The sequence below is a fragment of the Musa acuminata genome, chromosome BXJ2-4 (assembly GCF_036884655.1).
Source record: "Musa acuminata AAA Group cultivar baxijiao chromosome BXJ2-4, Cavendish_Baxijiao_AAA, whole genome shotgun sequence".
Classification (NCBI taxonomy): Eukaryota; Viridiplantae; Streptophyta; class Magnoliopsida; order Zingiberales; family Musaceae; genus Musa; species Musa acuminata.
In genome coordinates this window covers 36,901,742-36,919,352 of record NC_088341.1, presented here as the reverse complement: position 1 = coordinate 36,919,352, position 17,611 = coordinate 36,901,742, and the positions used below count along the sequence as shown (strand labels likewise).

General features: G+C 36.6%; 1 protein-coding gene across 4 annotated transcripts; it reads left to right on the top strand.

Annotated features, from left to right (window-relative positions):
* Window positions 1-218: 218 nt before the first annotated feature.
* On the top strand, window positions 219-15,817 carry LOC135610638 (probable transcriptional regulator SLK2). 4 transcript variants are annotated; one of them, XM_065105410.1, is made up of 10 exons: window positions 219-376; window positions 739-1,764; window positions 1,873-2,004; window positions 2,694-2,742; window positions 4,157-4,371; window positions 4,486-4,554; window positions 5,409-5,509; window positions 13,459-13,552; window positions 13,662-13,731; window positions 14,810-15,817. In XM_065105410.1, exons 2-10 carry the CDS (start codon window positions 1,048-1,050, stop codon window positions 15,634-15,636), a joined length of 2,274 nt encoding a protein of 757 aa, XP_064961482.1. In that variant the 5' UTR covers window positions 219-376; window positions 739-1,047; the 3' UTR covers window positions 15,637-15,817. The 4 variants fall into 4 exon arrangements, with proteins under 4 accessions (XP_064961482.1, XP_064961485.1, XP_064961484.1 ...); XM_065105413.1 differs by having other exon boundaries at window positions 224-376; window positions 806-1,764; XM_065105412.1 differs by having other exon boundaries at window positions 227-376; window positions 774-1,764.
* Window positions 15,818-17,611: the final 1,794 nt, after the last annotated feature.

The window sequence follows — 17,611 nt, the reverse complement described above, 5'->3', positions numbered from 1 at the left end:
CGACAGGAGTGTGAGTCGGCGGTTTGCAGTTGCCACCCTCCAGTTTAGATATCTAGGCCTCGACCAATCATCGTGCGCGGCGTGTCAGGTCCGATCAGAGGCATCACACCGCAGCCTTGAGATTATCAACAAGACAAGAGGACGGTAAGATGGTGACACGTAGGTTTCGAGGTAACCGGTTATAGCCGGTTAACTATGGTTGCCCACTGGTCACCACCCTCTTCTAGTTCCCGCGACGGATAAATAGACCCGCTCGTCGGTCGGCGCCGCCGCGAGAAAGGGGCGAGAGAGGAAGAGAAGCACCGAAGCGTCACTGTTGATCCCTTCGGTCTTTCAGATATTTTCTTGTCAGTGGATGCTGGTTGGGGTTCGAAGGGTAAGCGCTGTAGCCAGCTCGTTGCTTTACTTACTTTGTTTGAAGAATCTCTTCCAAGATTTTCCGTCTTTTCTTCGATTATTCATCAAAAGTGTCGTTTTTTCTTATGCTTTGAGATGATACATATTCCAGTTCGCCAGGGGTGAATTGTTGTGATAAATTTCTGATCGGGGCGTTGTCAAGGCCTGTTGGATTTCTTTATCGCTCACTCGCACGGGAAGAAATTAGGGTTTATGCCTTATTTTCCTCCTCGTGATCTTGTTATGTGATAATTAAGGCGCAATACGTTCAATTGCGTTGCTTTCTTCGTGAAAGTTGCGATTGTGGTTATTAGTATTTGACTATTTGATTTGGTCTCATAGCGGTTTATCTGCATTTGGTGTTGATTACTTTCAAGTTCGATCTACTACGTTTGGATGCAATTGGCAGCAAGAAAGGTGGGTATTTTGTTGAATCTGCGGCGATTACGTTCCGATTTCTTCTACTGAGGGCTGTTCAAGAGAGGGCTGGCGCTGGATAGGTGCTTGGATTCCACCCGCCAGTTGGGTCCCACTCCCCCAGTGGCTCCTTCGCGGGTCACCGCTGGAGGTGGAGGTCCGTCCCAATCTTCCTCCGCCTCTGGCATCTTCTTCCAGGGCGATGGTGGCCAGAACCCTGCTCCTGTGAGCTCCATGTCAGGGAACGACTGCTCTGGTTTTGGACCGGCTTCTGGTGACATGAACCAAATACTCAACAGCAGGGGAAACTCCTCCGGTCCAAGCGTTGGTGCCAGCTCCCTCGTCACTGACGCCAACTCAACACTCTCTGGTGGTGCTCAGTTGCAAAGAAGCACCAGCTTCAACAACGAGTCATATATGCGTATCCCTGCCTCGCCCATGTCCTTCTCCTCCAACATCTCGGGTTCTTCGGTGATGGATGGTTGCTCCATTGTGCAGCAGAGCCCTCTCCAAGAGCACGTGAGAAAACAAGGGCTCTCAACAGCAACATCCCAGTTAACACAACGGGAAACCCCAAATATAATGAATGCTCAGAAAAAAATGCAGCTTGATATAAGGCAAGAGGATATCCTGCAGAAGCAGTTGGTTCAACAGCTTATGCAGAGACATGACCCTATGCAGCTGCAGGGCCAGCAAAACCCACAGCTGCATGCTTATTTGCAACAGCAGAGACTAATGCAACATCAGCAGCAGCAGCAGCAGCAGCAGATAATTCAATCCTTTTCTCAGATGCAACAAGCCCCTATCAACTTGCAGCAGCAACAGCAATTGTGGCACCATGTGCAACCTCAGACTCTTCAGCCAGTTACTCCTGTTAAGCGCCCCTTTGATAATGGAATATGTTCTCGCAGGCTTATGCAATATTTGTATCACCAGCGTCATCGGTCACCTGTGAGCTGATTCTTGCATATGCACTGCGATTCGATATGTTCACATGATTGACACTCATATCATTGTCACATTTTTCGAGGTGTCCTAACAAAGTTCTTCTCTTTGCAGAATAATTCTATATTATACTGGAGGAAGTTTGTGGCTGAGTATTTTGCAGTACGAGCTAAGAAACGGTGGTGTTTGTCCTTGTATGATAATATGGGCAATCATGCCCTTGGTGTATTCCCACAGTTGGCTGTGGTAAGTGTTTCTTGTATTTCATACATCTTCAACTCAATGGTTGTTATTGTGTATTTTGTCGAGAGCTTGACATCCCAGAATCAACATATGCATGTTTATCTACATGGGCAGGAAAAACACTTATCTGACTGCCTGCTTGCAAATGCATAAAAAATGCATAGAAATAGTTAGAGCAAATTAAAACAACATCTAGATTGACATTTAGAATGTGATGTGAAAGTAGGGTTTTGGTTGTATTGTTCCTGGTGGCTCACTACTCAACCAGAAGGAGAAGATTGATGGCATTCATTTTTTTATCATCTTGGTTTTTCATACTCCATAAACACCATGCTTTTCTCCCATTGAAGGACCAGATTATTTTCTCTATAAATGTAAGCTTTGTAATTGCATCAATGGTGTGTCTTAAAGCCACCTGCTCTAGTGTATACAATTCTGTTGTCTATTCTATCTATAATGTTTTCTATCCATTGTTATTCGACATATCAGCTTTCTAAAAGTTTCTTGAATTTGTACAATTCTGATCATTGGATGAACTTCCATCTGAAAAAATATCATTTTGTAACTGAAAAAAAAAGAAAACCATATATTTTTTTCAAAGAAAATATGCTTATATTGTTATGTATATCTTAGCATGACAAGGCTATCTTACCCTTTTTATATATTTCTTGCACATTCTTTGCTTGTTTCAGGATGCATGGCAGTGCGACATTTGTGGTTCGAAATCTGGAAAAGGATTTGGTTAGTAGAATCATCTGTATTTATTCTGTTAGTAGGGTAGCTTCTTTGCCTTTGAAATTTACCTCACCTTAATATACAATTTCACTGCTTTGAATTCATGTGCTTATTATTGCACATGCTTTCTCGTGACTGTTTCTTCCCCTTCTTAGTGAGAGGTGGTTCATCTCATATTTTGCTAGAGGTGGTTACTTTAGTTATGGTGTATAAGGTTGAGCTTATGCATAATGTGTCTGTCTCAGTAGTATAGTAAGAGGAGAGATTTGGATATTGTTTTAAAGAAAGATCATCTGACTTAGTCTCTATATTGGCCAAGCCAAGCGTGGGACTTGGTCGAGGATTCACGTTCCTTGTGCTGACAATATTATGAAAAAAATCATAGTATCAAACTTCACAGCTTGTATACAGATTATTTTTTTCTTATTGTTTGACGTAATACAGTGACATACTAGGGAAATCAAGTTTTCTGATTTATTTTATGTCATAATCTTCTTTGTGTCCAAAATTCATTCAAAGGCAAATTTATATGATAAAACTTCAGGATGTTCATTTACTCTTTATATTATGCAATTGTAAATTTCTGGAAGTCTTAAAGACTTGCTCTTTTGGTTGTTTTGTTAGGGACCTTTAACTGAGTGGTTCCTGTTGAGGAGTAAATGTTTCTTTTATTCTTATAGATAGGAAGTTGTATGGCATTTTTTCAGTGAACTTGTCAACAATGGATTTAATTTGCATCAGCATGTATCATGCTGATAACTGGCTGACAAGTGTGTCAGAGTCTGTACCAGCAGGTGCAAGCCAATGATATTCGAAATGTTGTGTTATCACAACAACTCTTGCATTAATATTAGGATCTTTGTACTATTGGCATTGGAATAAGGCTCAGCAAACTCAACATCATGATTCAATTTGTATAAAATTTGGAAAGTTAAAAAAGATTAAGTTAAACAATATTATGTAGACTTCAATGTGTTGTCCTGCGAGGCTTCTCTCTTGATTCATAGAATATATGAGGAGCAACAGTTTCTGTACTGCAGCAATGCTACTAGATCTATTGTATGATTACTGTAACGCTTACCACAATTTAGATATTAGGCATCAAATTGTACTTTTGTAATTTATTTTCTCAATTAAAACTTCCCAATCAGTAAGACATGTGCATGCAATTTTGGCTTCTCTCTTGGCTCCTATTGGTTGCTCCCAGAATTTGAGTGACTTGAAAATTTGTCCTGCAAAACATGTAATATAGCTCACCTATCTACATTCTCTGTGAACAATATATGTACAACTTTATCTATATGATAATGTATTGTTACAGAAATACTTCTTTCATATGATTTCATCAATCTTTATTTCTTTGCAAGTCTACTACTTGTGATCGATTTTCTAAGTTGTTGTCCTTTATGCCTTTTTGCAGAGGCTACTTTTGAAGCACTTCCTCGGCTTTTTCAAATTAAATTTGACCGTGGTGTAATTGATGAAAACTTGTTTCTTGACATGCCTCATGAGTGCCGATTGTCCTCTGGAGCTATGGTATTGAAGTATGAAAAAGCTGTTCAAGAAAGTGTCTATGAGCATCTACGTATTGTTCGCCATGGACAACTCCGAATAATATTCACACCAGAACTGAAGGTTCCTAGTTGAATGAACTACTACCTTTCTTTCTTATAAACGGAATCTTGCTTATTGTTTCATTGTTACAGATTATTGTTGTAAACTAATTCATACTTTTGGTTTATGGTTCAGATATTATTTTGGGAATTTTGTGCTCGACAGCATGAAGAGTTTCTTCCTCGTAGATTGCTAGCACCTCAGGTATTTGGTTTATTTGTGACTATGTCTGCTCTGGGAAGTTCTTAAATATATTAAGAATGAACTGAAGGAGTAACTATGGTAGACAGCCAAATTTATGCTCTTAACTTTATAGATTACATATAATGACCTGATGAAATTTAAATAATTAATTGATGTTATGTGATACAGTAGCTTCTGCCATTCCTTTTAGGTTCTGATTTCACTAGGATGTCACTGCTTTTCTTCAAGAACATATTCTTTTTTCTTTGTAATGGATGGATTCTTTTTAAGTGCTCGCTGGCCAACTAAAAAAAATTCAGTTAGATAATCAATAGTTTCATTCTCTAAGACCATGCCAATTCTGCTTATTGATAATGCCTATAAAATTTTAGGGTTCAAGAACTATCACCATTTTTTAAATTAATTAGGTCATTATATTGTTGTCACTAACAGCTCAGAGAGCCTCTTAATGTTAGGACAGATGCTTGGCACCAATTCATTACATAATCTATTAGATTCGTGTTCTTCTTTATGCTCTTAATTATGTCTCTGCTTGATGAATCTTTTATAATTTCATCTTTTGCTAACCTAAAAGACTTTTTATGCAATTATATTGCCATATAGTTGGCACTTGGCGCAAGGATTTTCTTTGTAAAAGAATGCTGATATAATCATGACGGCAATGTGAAAAACAAAAATATTGTATCCATCCCACTTGGTTCTTGAATCTAATATTAGCACATATGTGAGTCTAATATTAATATTTTATTTTATACATGTAAATTGTGAGTCTGGATATATGTTACACAAATACATACTACTATATATTAATTTGATCATGTTATGGGATTCATTTTGTTATGAATGCTTCTTAGGTTAACCAACTATTGCAAGTTGCTCAAAAATATCAAGCAGCTGTGTCTGAGAATAATACGGCTGGAGTTTCACATCAAGATTTGCAAACAAGCTGCAATATGTGAGTAAACGTATTTATGCCATCTTGTTTGTAGGACACACTCAAACCTTTTGTATATTTAAATTTTCAAACTAAAATATTCTTTATTCATTGATTGTAAGCCCATATCTTAGATTACTTAGAACACTTGGTTTGTATAATGGTTGCATGAAAAGCACTTTAAAGATGGCTGCTATGTCATGAAGGTTGGTTACAGTGGAGCAAATTTTAGCACACATTTCTGGACAGAAACTGATTTCTGTCCGTCGGAATTTTTTTATTGAAACTTTGAGCAGTTTAGGTGGTGATACGGACATATTTGTTCCTATTTCTCAGAGTATATTTGCATTGTCTGATGAATCATGAAAAGACTCAATACTCTAGCCTTCTTGTGATAATGTAATGCATTTGAAATATCTGCTTGTGAATATCTTCAGATAATGTAGTTAGTGTCATTGTCATGTGTGAATGACTAAATCCTCTGTCATTTTCTGAACTTAGTATCTAAAACTCAAGATTGTCAAATGTTCATCATATGCATAATCTTTTATCTTTTAGCGTTAGAGGCCTGGTGTGCATATGTTAGTATCTTGCCTTGAATCTTGATCTTATTCAAAAAGATGAATAAATAAGGTTGAAATTTGGGTGGTTAACTGAACTTTACCTTGTCTTGAGTGGACCCACTACTTTTGATTTTGAAACATCTGATTTTTCAAACACATGGATGGGTGGAGCTCTCAAGCAACTAATTCTGACAAGCTTTTTACACCTGTGATTGCCAATTTCGGAACCCTTACTAATTCTGATGCTCTATCTCTTTCAAGTTCAAGTCTCTCATCTTCTCAATCACTAAATGACTAAATAAACTGATTACATTAACAAAAGATCTTAGAAAAAGTTCTTCTGTAAAGGCCATTGTTTAAGGTTGAGGTGGCATCAGTACTAAAATGCACTGGCAGGTCTAAGTTTCTAATATAAAAAAGATTTTCTAATACTGGTCAGATGTACATAATGGCTGAGTTTATAATTCGGAAACTCTTTTCATTTGGAACTCTAGTTATCCAAGTGAAACACTAAGAGTGAATAAGATATGATAGAAAACAAAATAAAATATATGGGTTGATTTATTATGAAAGAATGGATGTTTAGGGCTATGAGCACGGTTTGTTTGATGATTTTCTAGACTTGAAATGACAACCTTACAAATTTGTTGTATTCAATTCAAGTCATTGTATTCTGAAGTTATTATTTAGTTTTCTTTGATTCTCTTGGTTGTTGAACGTGGTGATATGTAGGAATGTCCAAAGTGTACACAATCAAGAAAAGAAAGACTTTTTTAAAAATAGAAATAGTGCTTTGGATCACATTGAAGTTTCTGTGAGATCATTGAGATGGACTTCCAGTATTAATTTGTTTAGTTGTGAAACTTATCCAATTTGTTGAAAGTTTTGGACCAAATTTCTGCTACTAAATGTGCTAGTTCTCTAGGGAAATCATACGAAATGAGACAATATGGTGATCATTCCCATTGGATTTCCTATCAACTTTATCCTAATTGTGTAATCCTTTGACCTGGAACATCGAAAAGTTGAAATTCTGTTATTGGAAAATGTAGGTTGGCTTCTGAGCAGACAAAGGAAGGTCTAGTGGCTCGATTAGGTTCTTTCTAGGGATAGTCCGGGAAGTGGTAGGTGTCTGGTGGTTAAATTTACATTGCAAGAGCAGATTGACACAGATGCAGATGATACTTCCTTGTTTAGTATAATAGTTAATGGCAAAACTATATATATATATATATATATATATATATATATATATATATATATATATATATATATATATATACAATTATAGACATATATATATATATATATATATATATACATATATATATACATACATACATATATATATAATCTCTTGTATTTCTTATTTGATGCTTCAATGCTATCTGCAAGCTAAATCCTAATGGAAAGTGGAAAAGAATATGTTATAAAACTTGGACTGTTGAGGTCTACCCACTTAGTTTCTGATTTCAATGAGATACATACTAGTTCCAAACTGATATGACATCTGAAAGTGGCATTTGTGAATCTGTTTTGCATGAACTAGTTAAAACTAGAACAGTCACAATTTCTCATATAGTTTTGAAACAATAAACAGAAAACAGGCTCCCTTTGTTTAGTTGGTAAAAGATAGACATTCACAGTGTTGACGCATGCTCATGACCCTTGGCTTTGTGATGTGCTTTCTGCAGTTACTGTTACACAATGATCTGATTATTTTATTCTTTGTTTTAGCTTATTTTGATACAAAAAACTATTGGTACTTTTTTGTGCTTGATTAGTTTGTCCTCAGTTCTTCCTTTTGGCATTGGGTACTATATTTTAGTTGGTTTGTCGATGTGTTTGATTATCTAAATACTTTATATCTAGGTTCTGTTTCATGATAAATCATTGTATTGAGCCATCACATGCCACACATAAAAGAAAATTATCTAAACATCATTTATATAACGTGACTTACTAGTCTAAGCTAGTGTGTCGACCAGCCAGCGGCACGGCACGTGCCACCCCATATTGGTGTGCTGAGTGTTGGTACGGCGAGGCATGCTGATGGCATAGAGAAAAGCCCAAAGAAACCTCATAAAATATCTAAAAAATAGGAAAAAATCTTATATTAGAGTTCTTAATTTGGAGTTAAATGTAAATTTATTATAATTTCATCAAAAATATTCTAAAGGCCCGAGCGCCTCGCTAATCTCCCAGGCGGCGCGCTTCAAACAGGCGCTCGCCCGAGCCCAGACGCTGGGCGCTTCGGGCGAGCGCCTGGGTTAACAAAGGCGACCGAACCAGGATTTTAGGTCTGGTTCGATCCTGGTTCGGTCTCTGATGGTTAGTTGGTTCAATCGAACCAACTAAAATCGATTTAAGTGAGAACCCAACCCTAACCCTCGTCGCTGCCGCTGCCGCTCCCGATCCCGATCTCGCTGCTCGCAAACGCTTCCGTTGTCGCCGCTCACCGCTGTCGCTGCTCGCCGCTCCTGCTCCCGCTGCCGCTGCTCGCTGCTGTCGTTGCTCTCAGATGCTGCCTCTGTCGTCGCTCGCGCCTCCCGCTGCTCGCCGCTCCTGCTCCCGCTCCCGCTGCTCGCCGCTGTCGCTGCTCGCAAACGCTGCCTCTGTCGTCACTCGCGCCTCCCGTTGCTCGCCGCTCCTGCTCCCGCTGTCGCTATCGCTATCGCCGCTCGCGCCTCCCACTGCTCGCCGCTCCTGCTCCTGCACTGCTCCCGCTCCTGCTTCCGCTGCTCGCCGCTGTCGCTGCTGCTGTCGCCGCTCGCGCCTCCCACTGCTCGCCACTCCCGCTGCCGCTGTCGCCGCTCGCCACTGCCGCTTCCTCTTTTCTCAGTTAACAGGCTCAGCACCCCTTTACACTTCCTTTTAACAGTATACGTATACTGTTAATATTATTAAGTTTATTTAAAATAATTAATTTTCAATACTATTAATAGATTAATAATATATTATTTTGATTTTAATACTGTTAATTTTTATTTATTTGAAATTATTGCTAGGTTTCTTAATATTGTTAATTTTATATCTTAGATTTTCTTAATTTAATAGCATATTTTTATTTAAAATTTTAAATAATTATATTTATTAATTATATTATATATTTTTATATTTTAGCGCCTCGCTTCGCTCGGGCGAGTGCCTAACGCCTCGGGCGTTTTTGGACCTTGGCGCCATTTGGCGCCTAGCACTTTTTAAATCACTGATATGAGTCTTGGTTGGCATGCATAAAATACTACTTGGTCCATATGCCACCCTGAAGCTGATTAGACGGAACCATCGACTCCCAAGTGTCGTCACCATCGTCAGTTAAGTCACTGCCATCTACGTCACTGCTATGTTTATGGATCGAGCGGGTTGCTGGTATGATTGAGAAGTTATCTCGTCGCCTAACTCAATTATTTCCAATGGTGTGGCAGATACTTAGCCTTTCCCTATGCCTTTACACACTAGGTGGATGATTGTTTTGGTTGGGTGTCATGACCTCGAGTAGTCTGACTCGTGGTTGTCCGGCTCCTTTCGTCATGTTTTGACTGAGGGGAACTTCTTTCTACTAGAGATATTCCTCCTTCTATTGCCTCAGTGATAAAACGCAAAGGACGTGGAGGATCTCTCATCATATTAAGTAAATGATCATCTTAGTTCACTTCGACCCATTCCAACATTGGCTGCGAATCTTCATTGTAGTATTCGAGGTCGATGGGATTAATTTTTAGTTTCTCTGGCTCCTTGTCCAGGTCCACACACCACAACCTTAGCCGTATTTTGTAGTAGACATATACTAGTTTCTCTAACTATCTATATGATAGTTTGTTGTAGATCTTTATGCGAATCAATGCGACCGTTGACCAATTACATTCGTAGCCACTTAATGTTGTCATCTGTGGAGGTACACAAATCGTAACCTTAAATTGGGTGCGGACCCTCCTAATTGTAGCCACCACTCGATTGTAAAAAGATATAAATGACTTTATTCGCATAACAAATCATTAGTGATAATTTTAATTTATAATCAATATGTGTGTAACTTTCCCTTACCAGACGTTAAAGAATGAATCGATAGTTTCTTGGAATAGTTGGCCGTTCGTAATAGCATTTACTACATCGACACTTTTTGGCAATAGTCGGTATATAACATTCCTTCATGCCGACATTAAATCTGATCGTGTACTAAGATTATACCGAAATTGGATGGTCAGATTTAGATAATATGTTGTAAGACAAATGATTTTGTTTGTAAAAAAATTTTGAATATTGAAATTTATTTTATAAGTAACTCTTAATATGAATTTACATTCATTATGGATGTCTTGGTCCATATAAACTTCGATCCTATGGTCGATGATATGTAAGTATTGATCAGCCTTAAAATCATCAACAAATGCTTTCTTGACCCCTCTTTTGTTGTATGCAATGTATGTCTAAGATGAGGCATTGCAGATGCTTCTCCATATCGACCTTACGGAGGATAACATAAAGTAGCTCCACTCCTTTTATAATTTCATTCACGACCTTCCAAAATCTAGAAGAAAGAATTATCTTTTTTACTTTTTTTCCATCACTCGATTTTGAATATACTAAATCTGACCATTCCTATGATGTGACCATTGCCTTGTGACCCTATCTCTTATGCTGGATTGATTTAAGACGATAAAATTTATAGTAAACTAAGTGATGTGAGTTGGAGTATCTTATCATTTGTATATTTCTATATCGAGTGGACCCAATGATGGTTGTATATAAATCTTGTCATCGATTATGCTGTTGCCACACATTTTCTTACTAATGGTAACTCACCAATATCCTTCAACATAAGATCCATGCAATGAGTTGCACATTGAGTCCAAAACAATGTTTTCCTTATTTCAATCAATTGTCAATCGGTCTTCTTAAAATTAGTTCCATTGTCTGTGACAATCTGGATAAGGTACTATAGCTCGATCTCCTCTACCACACTGTCCATTAGGTTCTCAATCTAGCTTGCATCTTGAATTTTATCGGGAGCATTAACCGACTTATGAAATATGACCTTTCTGTTGCAATACACAAGAAAGTTGATGATGCTTATTCTTGTAGGCCCTGTCTAACTATCACATATCAGTGTCACCTCATAATCATCCCATCGCTTCTTGAAGGATTTGATTCAATCCTTCTGTTCTATCACATTCTCATCTAAATAAACGTCATGTATCTTCTTCGGCGTTGGAGGTTCAATCCCTGTGCCAGCCTCTTGGATTGAAGATACCATACTCTGATACCATACCCAAGCATCATCATGTGCTTGTTACTTTGGAATCATATTGCTACAAAAATTTATCAAATTTACAAGTTGCGATTAGCCTTAATTTTTGTTGAATCAGAAATAATAAGTTGTGATTATATGTAATGAACCATAGTTTGCTACAATAAACATATCAATCATCCTAATAGGCATTAAATACATATAATTGATCAAATATAGGTTAAAATATGCTAAATTTATTATTAAATCCGCTAGTCACAGTATTAAAAAAACATAATTACTCCCTAATTAGCCCTGTTTTACCACTATAAACAGGATAAACACCCCAATAGGCATTAAATACATAGAATTGACCTAATATTGGTCAAATTAGGATGAAATCATCATTAAATACACTAATCACAACATTAAAAATTCTAATATCTCTCTAATTATCCTTCTTTTACCATTATAAACATGACAAATATCCTAATAGGCATTAAATACATAGAATTAACCTAATATTGATCAACTTATGATGAAATCATCATTAAATCTACTAATCACAACATTAAAAAAATCTATTACTTCCTAATTAGTCCACTTTTACCACTATAAGCATGTCAAACATCCTAATAGGCATTAAATACATAGAATTAACCTAATATTGGTCAAATTATAAAAAAAAATTTATTAAATCTACTAATCACATCATCAACATAATTACTCCCTAATTGGCCCTCTTTTACCACTATAAATATGTCAAACATCCTAATACGAATTAATTACATTGAATTGACCCAACGTGGATCAAATTTTGATGAAATCATCATTAAAACCATTAATCATAATATTAAAAACCTTAATGAGAATCTATTTAAATCTCATAAACCATCTTAAACATGTAACTTACCCTAATATGCAGTAAATACAAATATTTCACCAAGTATATGTCTAATTTTGATTAAGTCAGTACTAAACAGACTAATCACATCATTAAAAGCTTTAATTACTCTCTGATTAACCTAACTCTATGATCATAAATATGTCAAACAACATAATAGACACTAACCTCATATAATAGGGTTAATCATCTCATAAATCAACAAAAATCTAGAAAGAGAATACATACCTCTTGATTAGAGTGGTCATCCATTAACTTAAATGTTAATCCTCCAAATGAGTCTAAATTTGATCCAATTCACAAATCGCAGCATCGCTTGAGTTTAAGAGTGTGAAAATGTGAGAATGAGTGGGAGACATGAGTGAGCATGAGTTTAAGAGAGAGAAAAAGGTTGAAAGAGGAGAGAGGAAAGGGTTTAAAAACCCTTTGAACTGATTCCAGCGGTTAAATTGACTATTGGAAATAGGTAAATCTCAGCCCTTAATCAGTATCGATCGAAATCCAACATTATTGATTGGTGCAGGTTGGTAACAATCGAGTTTTGATCGAATCGCCAGATATAGAACCTGTATTACTCGATGTAGGGTACCTAACACTTAACCGTCCGGTACAAGGTTGTCCGTTTGTCGGTCACCCATCAAACCGGTACATACCACCCATACCATATCATATTGGGCAGTACAACGAACCTTGATACAACCATTAAGTAATCAACATCTATGGATTCTAGATAGATTGTTACTTGATAATTTTCACTTGGTTAAATGTGTGGATGACTTATAATATTTTTGTTGATACTTAATACGAGATGAATTATAGGCTCAGACATCTTTAGTTTTCATGATCAATATAACATGTCATAATATTGGTGGTTTCATGATTCGTGATGTTAAAATCCATGACTCTTGAATGATAAGATGTGTTGGATGAACACAATGATGGGACATGATACCAAATTTTGGCCTAAAATTTAAATAGAGATTATCCTTGAAATATTCAGTTTGCTATTTATTACTCTTCCACAAGTCACTTATGTACATTGCGAAAAATCAATTTCTTGGAGCATCTAGTACTAGTGGAGGTGCCTTTTTTTGTCTCTATGTCGTAAGATGGTTCCTGTTGTGACGTCAGGATATGTCTGCTAACTTTTTTGTTTGATAAAATGATGCCATGTGATGCTTTATTTCTATCTCTGAGCATGCTCATTTAATTGTGATATATAGTTTTCTTAAAATAAAATGTGTAAGCTTACCATGTGATGCATCTTCTTTTATAGGTTTTCAACAGCAGGTCGTCAGCTAGCAAGAAATTTGGACTTGCAATCATTGAATGACTTAGGATTCTCCAAAAGATATGTTCGGTGCTTGCAGGTAATTGAGAAGTAATTTTGGTGCTCTATGTTTTGTTCAGAAATCGACTTGTGATAGTGTTCCTTTTAATTTTTCCATAAAGTTGTTGATTGTTCATTTGCTTTCTCAGATATCTGAGGTTGTCAGTAGCATGAAGGACTTGATTGATTTTAGCCAGGAGCAGAAGATTGGACCAATAGGTATAAAGATAGGATCTAATAGATTATCTTTTTATTTTTCTTAGCTAGTTTGCCTTGAGTTGTCACTTGTTCTGCTTCACAGATGTATCTTTCTGGCTGAAACATTCTCAATCCAGGGTAATGTTCATACTGCATTTCATGCTAAAGCATCAGCATTCGAACATCAAAATTATATATTTTGAAAGGCCATTAGCGTTATGTATGTTACCAAGTAAACAGTCTTAATCAAGGTTTAAAGTCTTGGTCCAATACCGTTTCTAAGACCTTGAACTATTGTAACACCCTCGATTAGTCCCATATCGAAAGTGGACAAGATTAAGATTGACTTATAAGGGATCTGATGAGTGTACTACTATCAACTTCAACTTAAGCATTTTGGCCAGTGGTTTGGGTCAAACGAAATTGATAGGCTAGTTAGCTCATCAGGCTCGGGTCGTGACATTTGGTATCAAAGCTGACCTAATATTTGGGCATGGTGAGGGAGCTCGAGTATGAAGGGACTACCCATGGATGGAGTCAGAGGACTCGTCACGGCATGAAACCACCACTAGGCTATTCCTCACATGCACCATGCTAGCTAGTGGTTTCGGCCAAATAAAGTTGATAGGTCAGTTAGCCCATTTTAGCTGGTATTGCTGAAAGAAATAACCCAAAAAAATGAATACTGACCATATTTAAAATCTTCATCTTAACAAATATTCTATCAAACATAATCATATTTAGCAATTTTGTTAGCTTCACCCAAGATATCTAGCAATAAATGACCTTGAAGTTGCAAGTTTTATCTTTGTTTTATGACATATGTCACACGTGTGCACGTGCCCCATTGTCATGTGTTATTATTAGGTTTAATTGTTTAAGAGTGATCTGTCCTTTCCTTTATTATGCTTTATTTCGATTTTTGAGTTATTATGATTTAAATTTTATGTAAGCCTGAATAATTGCTTTAAATGTTTGAGCTTGATATAATGAGTCTTTGTATTTGCTTGTATTTCCTGAATTGAGTCTCAGCTAAGGAAATTACTGTAAAATAGCTAGTATTAGTTGGTTCTAAAATGTAAGTAAACATTTTCTACAGAGAGTTTGAAGAACTATACAAGGCAGGCTTCAGCAAAGCTCCAAAAACAAAAGCTGGAGACGGAGCAGCTGATGAGTTATAATAGTCTGCCAGGTGATCAGAGTGCCGTAAGCAAAGTAATTGGCATCCATCCAGGGTTAAACAGTTACATGAACAACAATATAGCAGCTAACCAAGTTGTTAACGGCAGCCAGCAAAGTGTCCATGCACTAAACAGCTACCAGAATATGCTGAGAAATTCTCTGAACTTGAAGCACAATTTGCTTCAACAGGATGCTTCGAGTTCTTTGTGTGCCTCCAAACATGCACAGCAATTTCAGGGTTCATCATCAATTATAACAAATGCATCTGCCAATAATTTATCTGGGCAACAGCAGCAGCAACCTACATTGGATGGTTGCTTGCCCCAGCAGAACAGTGTGCAAACCTCCCAGGTGAACCAACACATGCAGCAACATATAATTCAGCAGCTGCTGCAAGAGATGATGAATAACAACAAGGCAGCACCACAACAATCTCTTATTGCTTCCAATGCAAATGCTAATTTGGCAGCTCGAGATGCAATTGGAGGTGGTATCAGTGGATCAATCAGAAGTGGGATTGAGATGCAAAATATGCCCTCAAACTTTCCTAATAATGGCACAGGGGCTGTTTCAAGCAGAAGTAACTGTTTCAAATCTGCTGCCACTGCTGGCAACCCCATCCATAACAGTGGCAACAGTCTTAGTTCAAGGCCTGACTTGCCTCAGAACATGGATTTGCCAGAAATGGATCACATTGCTCAAGAATTTTCGGAAAGTGGAATGTTCAATGGGGATTCATGGTGATGTTAAATACGTTTAATGGTGTGAAATTATCTATAAGTTTGTTGAGAATTTCTTAACTCCACTTAGTATCTGCAAAATACTTCAACATATATAAGGATTCTTATGTTGCCATTATGAGGTTTCCCACTTTGAAGTGCTTGGTTGCACAATGGTGATTCTTGGAATTATATTTCTTGCTTCCTGTGTTGGTCTTTACTAATGCATGGAACCCCTTGGAGGATTGTAAATGCAATGATGAGTTTGGAAGATTTGCTGCCCTTTTGGTGAAGTAGTTGCCAGCAGACACATTACCAGAGTCATTTTTGGCTTAATATGTTCATCCATTAAGTATCTGTCATATAGCTATCTAGTTTTCTGTTTAGCATCATCCCTTTAATGTAAATATCACAAATGCTAGCCTGGGCAACAACTATATGCATGAAACATTGATATTTGGGCAAACTTTGGTATGCTCACAGAGATGTAAAACATAATAAGTATTTTTATGTTTATCATAGGCCATCACATTATCTATGTTTTCGATACTATAGATGGATTAGTCTTCACTTCACTTTAAGGTGCATTTTGTTGCCTACAATTTTTCTCTTTTTCTTGCATTTTGGTGGGTACTTAATTCCTTTAAACATGCCATCAACCCATTACTAGACAATCACAATTCCACAACCTTTCAAGAATTAGCTTATACTGTTTTGGATTGGCTTCATTAATTTAAAAATCTCTATTACAAGGCAATGCTTGCCCTTTCAGCGTTTAGCATACTCGATATGAAGGGAATTGACAAGGTAAAAATGTCTTTGCAATATAAGATTGAGGATATGGTAAAAATATCTTCGATCATATATATATCTATATCAATTTGATATATTTGTTAGAATCAATTTTGAAAATGATTTTCTGATATAGTATACTGATACATCGTATGTCATTAGTATATCAATGTGATAATGATCGTAGTCTAATCATTGTGAATCACATATGTCCAAGCTAGCTACTAAGGTAAAGACGATTGTGGCATGTATTAGTGTAGAGCATGAAGAATATTAGAACTTCTATTTTCATCACTGATTTACTGTTTCATATCATAAGATCAATTATTATACCATTGTTCGAAAAAGTATAACCAATTGTTATCATATTATTTTTTACCATAATATTCTATATGATACGACAGCTATGAATACGATGAGCTTCACTATATATCTACATTGTATAGGCTTTGTCGCATTTGCTTAAGATCATCCATTGTCTTCTCTTTCTCTTTCTCTTTTCGTGTATAAACTTGGCTATTACCTCATTGAGCTCTATGGGAAATACTGCTTATCGATCCATGCATTACCCTCAAATTGTGTAGATAGGGCCATAAATTCCAAAGCGTCGTTGTCGTTATCGATCGAGGTATTAATATCCATGTCATTGTCATGTCTCTGGATCAAATGAGTTGTTGAATACGATTAATAATGTGTCTCATCACTTTTATTGATTCTTTTCAACGGTGCAATTGATGCTTTTATCTTTCTCTTTACCTTTGCTTTTACATGGTATGCGAACGACTCTTACGAAAGAAATGGTTTAAAAAATTATTTTCTATGGTTCAAATGGTCAAATTAATCTTCTAAAACAGGATAATTTAAGCCTTTGATCGATAATGATCGAAATTCGATTGTTACCGTTCAATACAGGTCGATAACGATTAGATTTAGACTATTATCGATTGGTACAAACCTCGTATGAGGTTATGCAACGAGTATTGCCTAATAGATTGTGGTCCACATATCGATTCCTTGTGTAGATAAGATTAAGACCAATATGTATCATCCGTATCGAGTAGTATAACTCAATACGACGAACTCTAGTGTAGATAAGATTAAGACATCTTCAAAATTTTATGGTACCAAAGTAAGTGAATGTATAAAATTATCAAACAGTTTTTTGAATTGTAGTAAGTCTAATTTATTATCATCACATCAATATTTTA

Coding starts and splice junctions, on each gene's coding strand:
- LOC135610638 (XM_065105410.1), top strand. CDS start 1,048: ATGTCAGGGAACGACTGCTCTGGTTTTGGACCGGCTTCTGGTGACATG. Junction 1,765..1,872: donor ACCAGCGTCATCGGTCACCT/GTGAGCTGATTC, acceptor TTCTCTTTGCAG/AATAATTCTATATTATACTG. Junction 5,510..13,458: donor TTGCAAACAAGCTGCAATAT/GTGAGTAAACGT, acceptor CTTCTTTTATAG/GTTTTCAACAGCAGGTCGTC.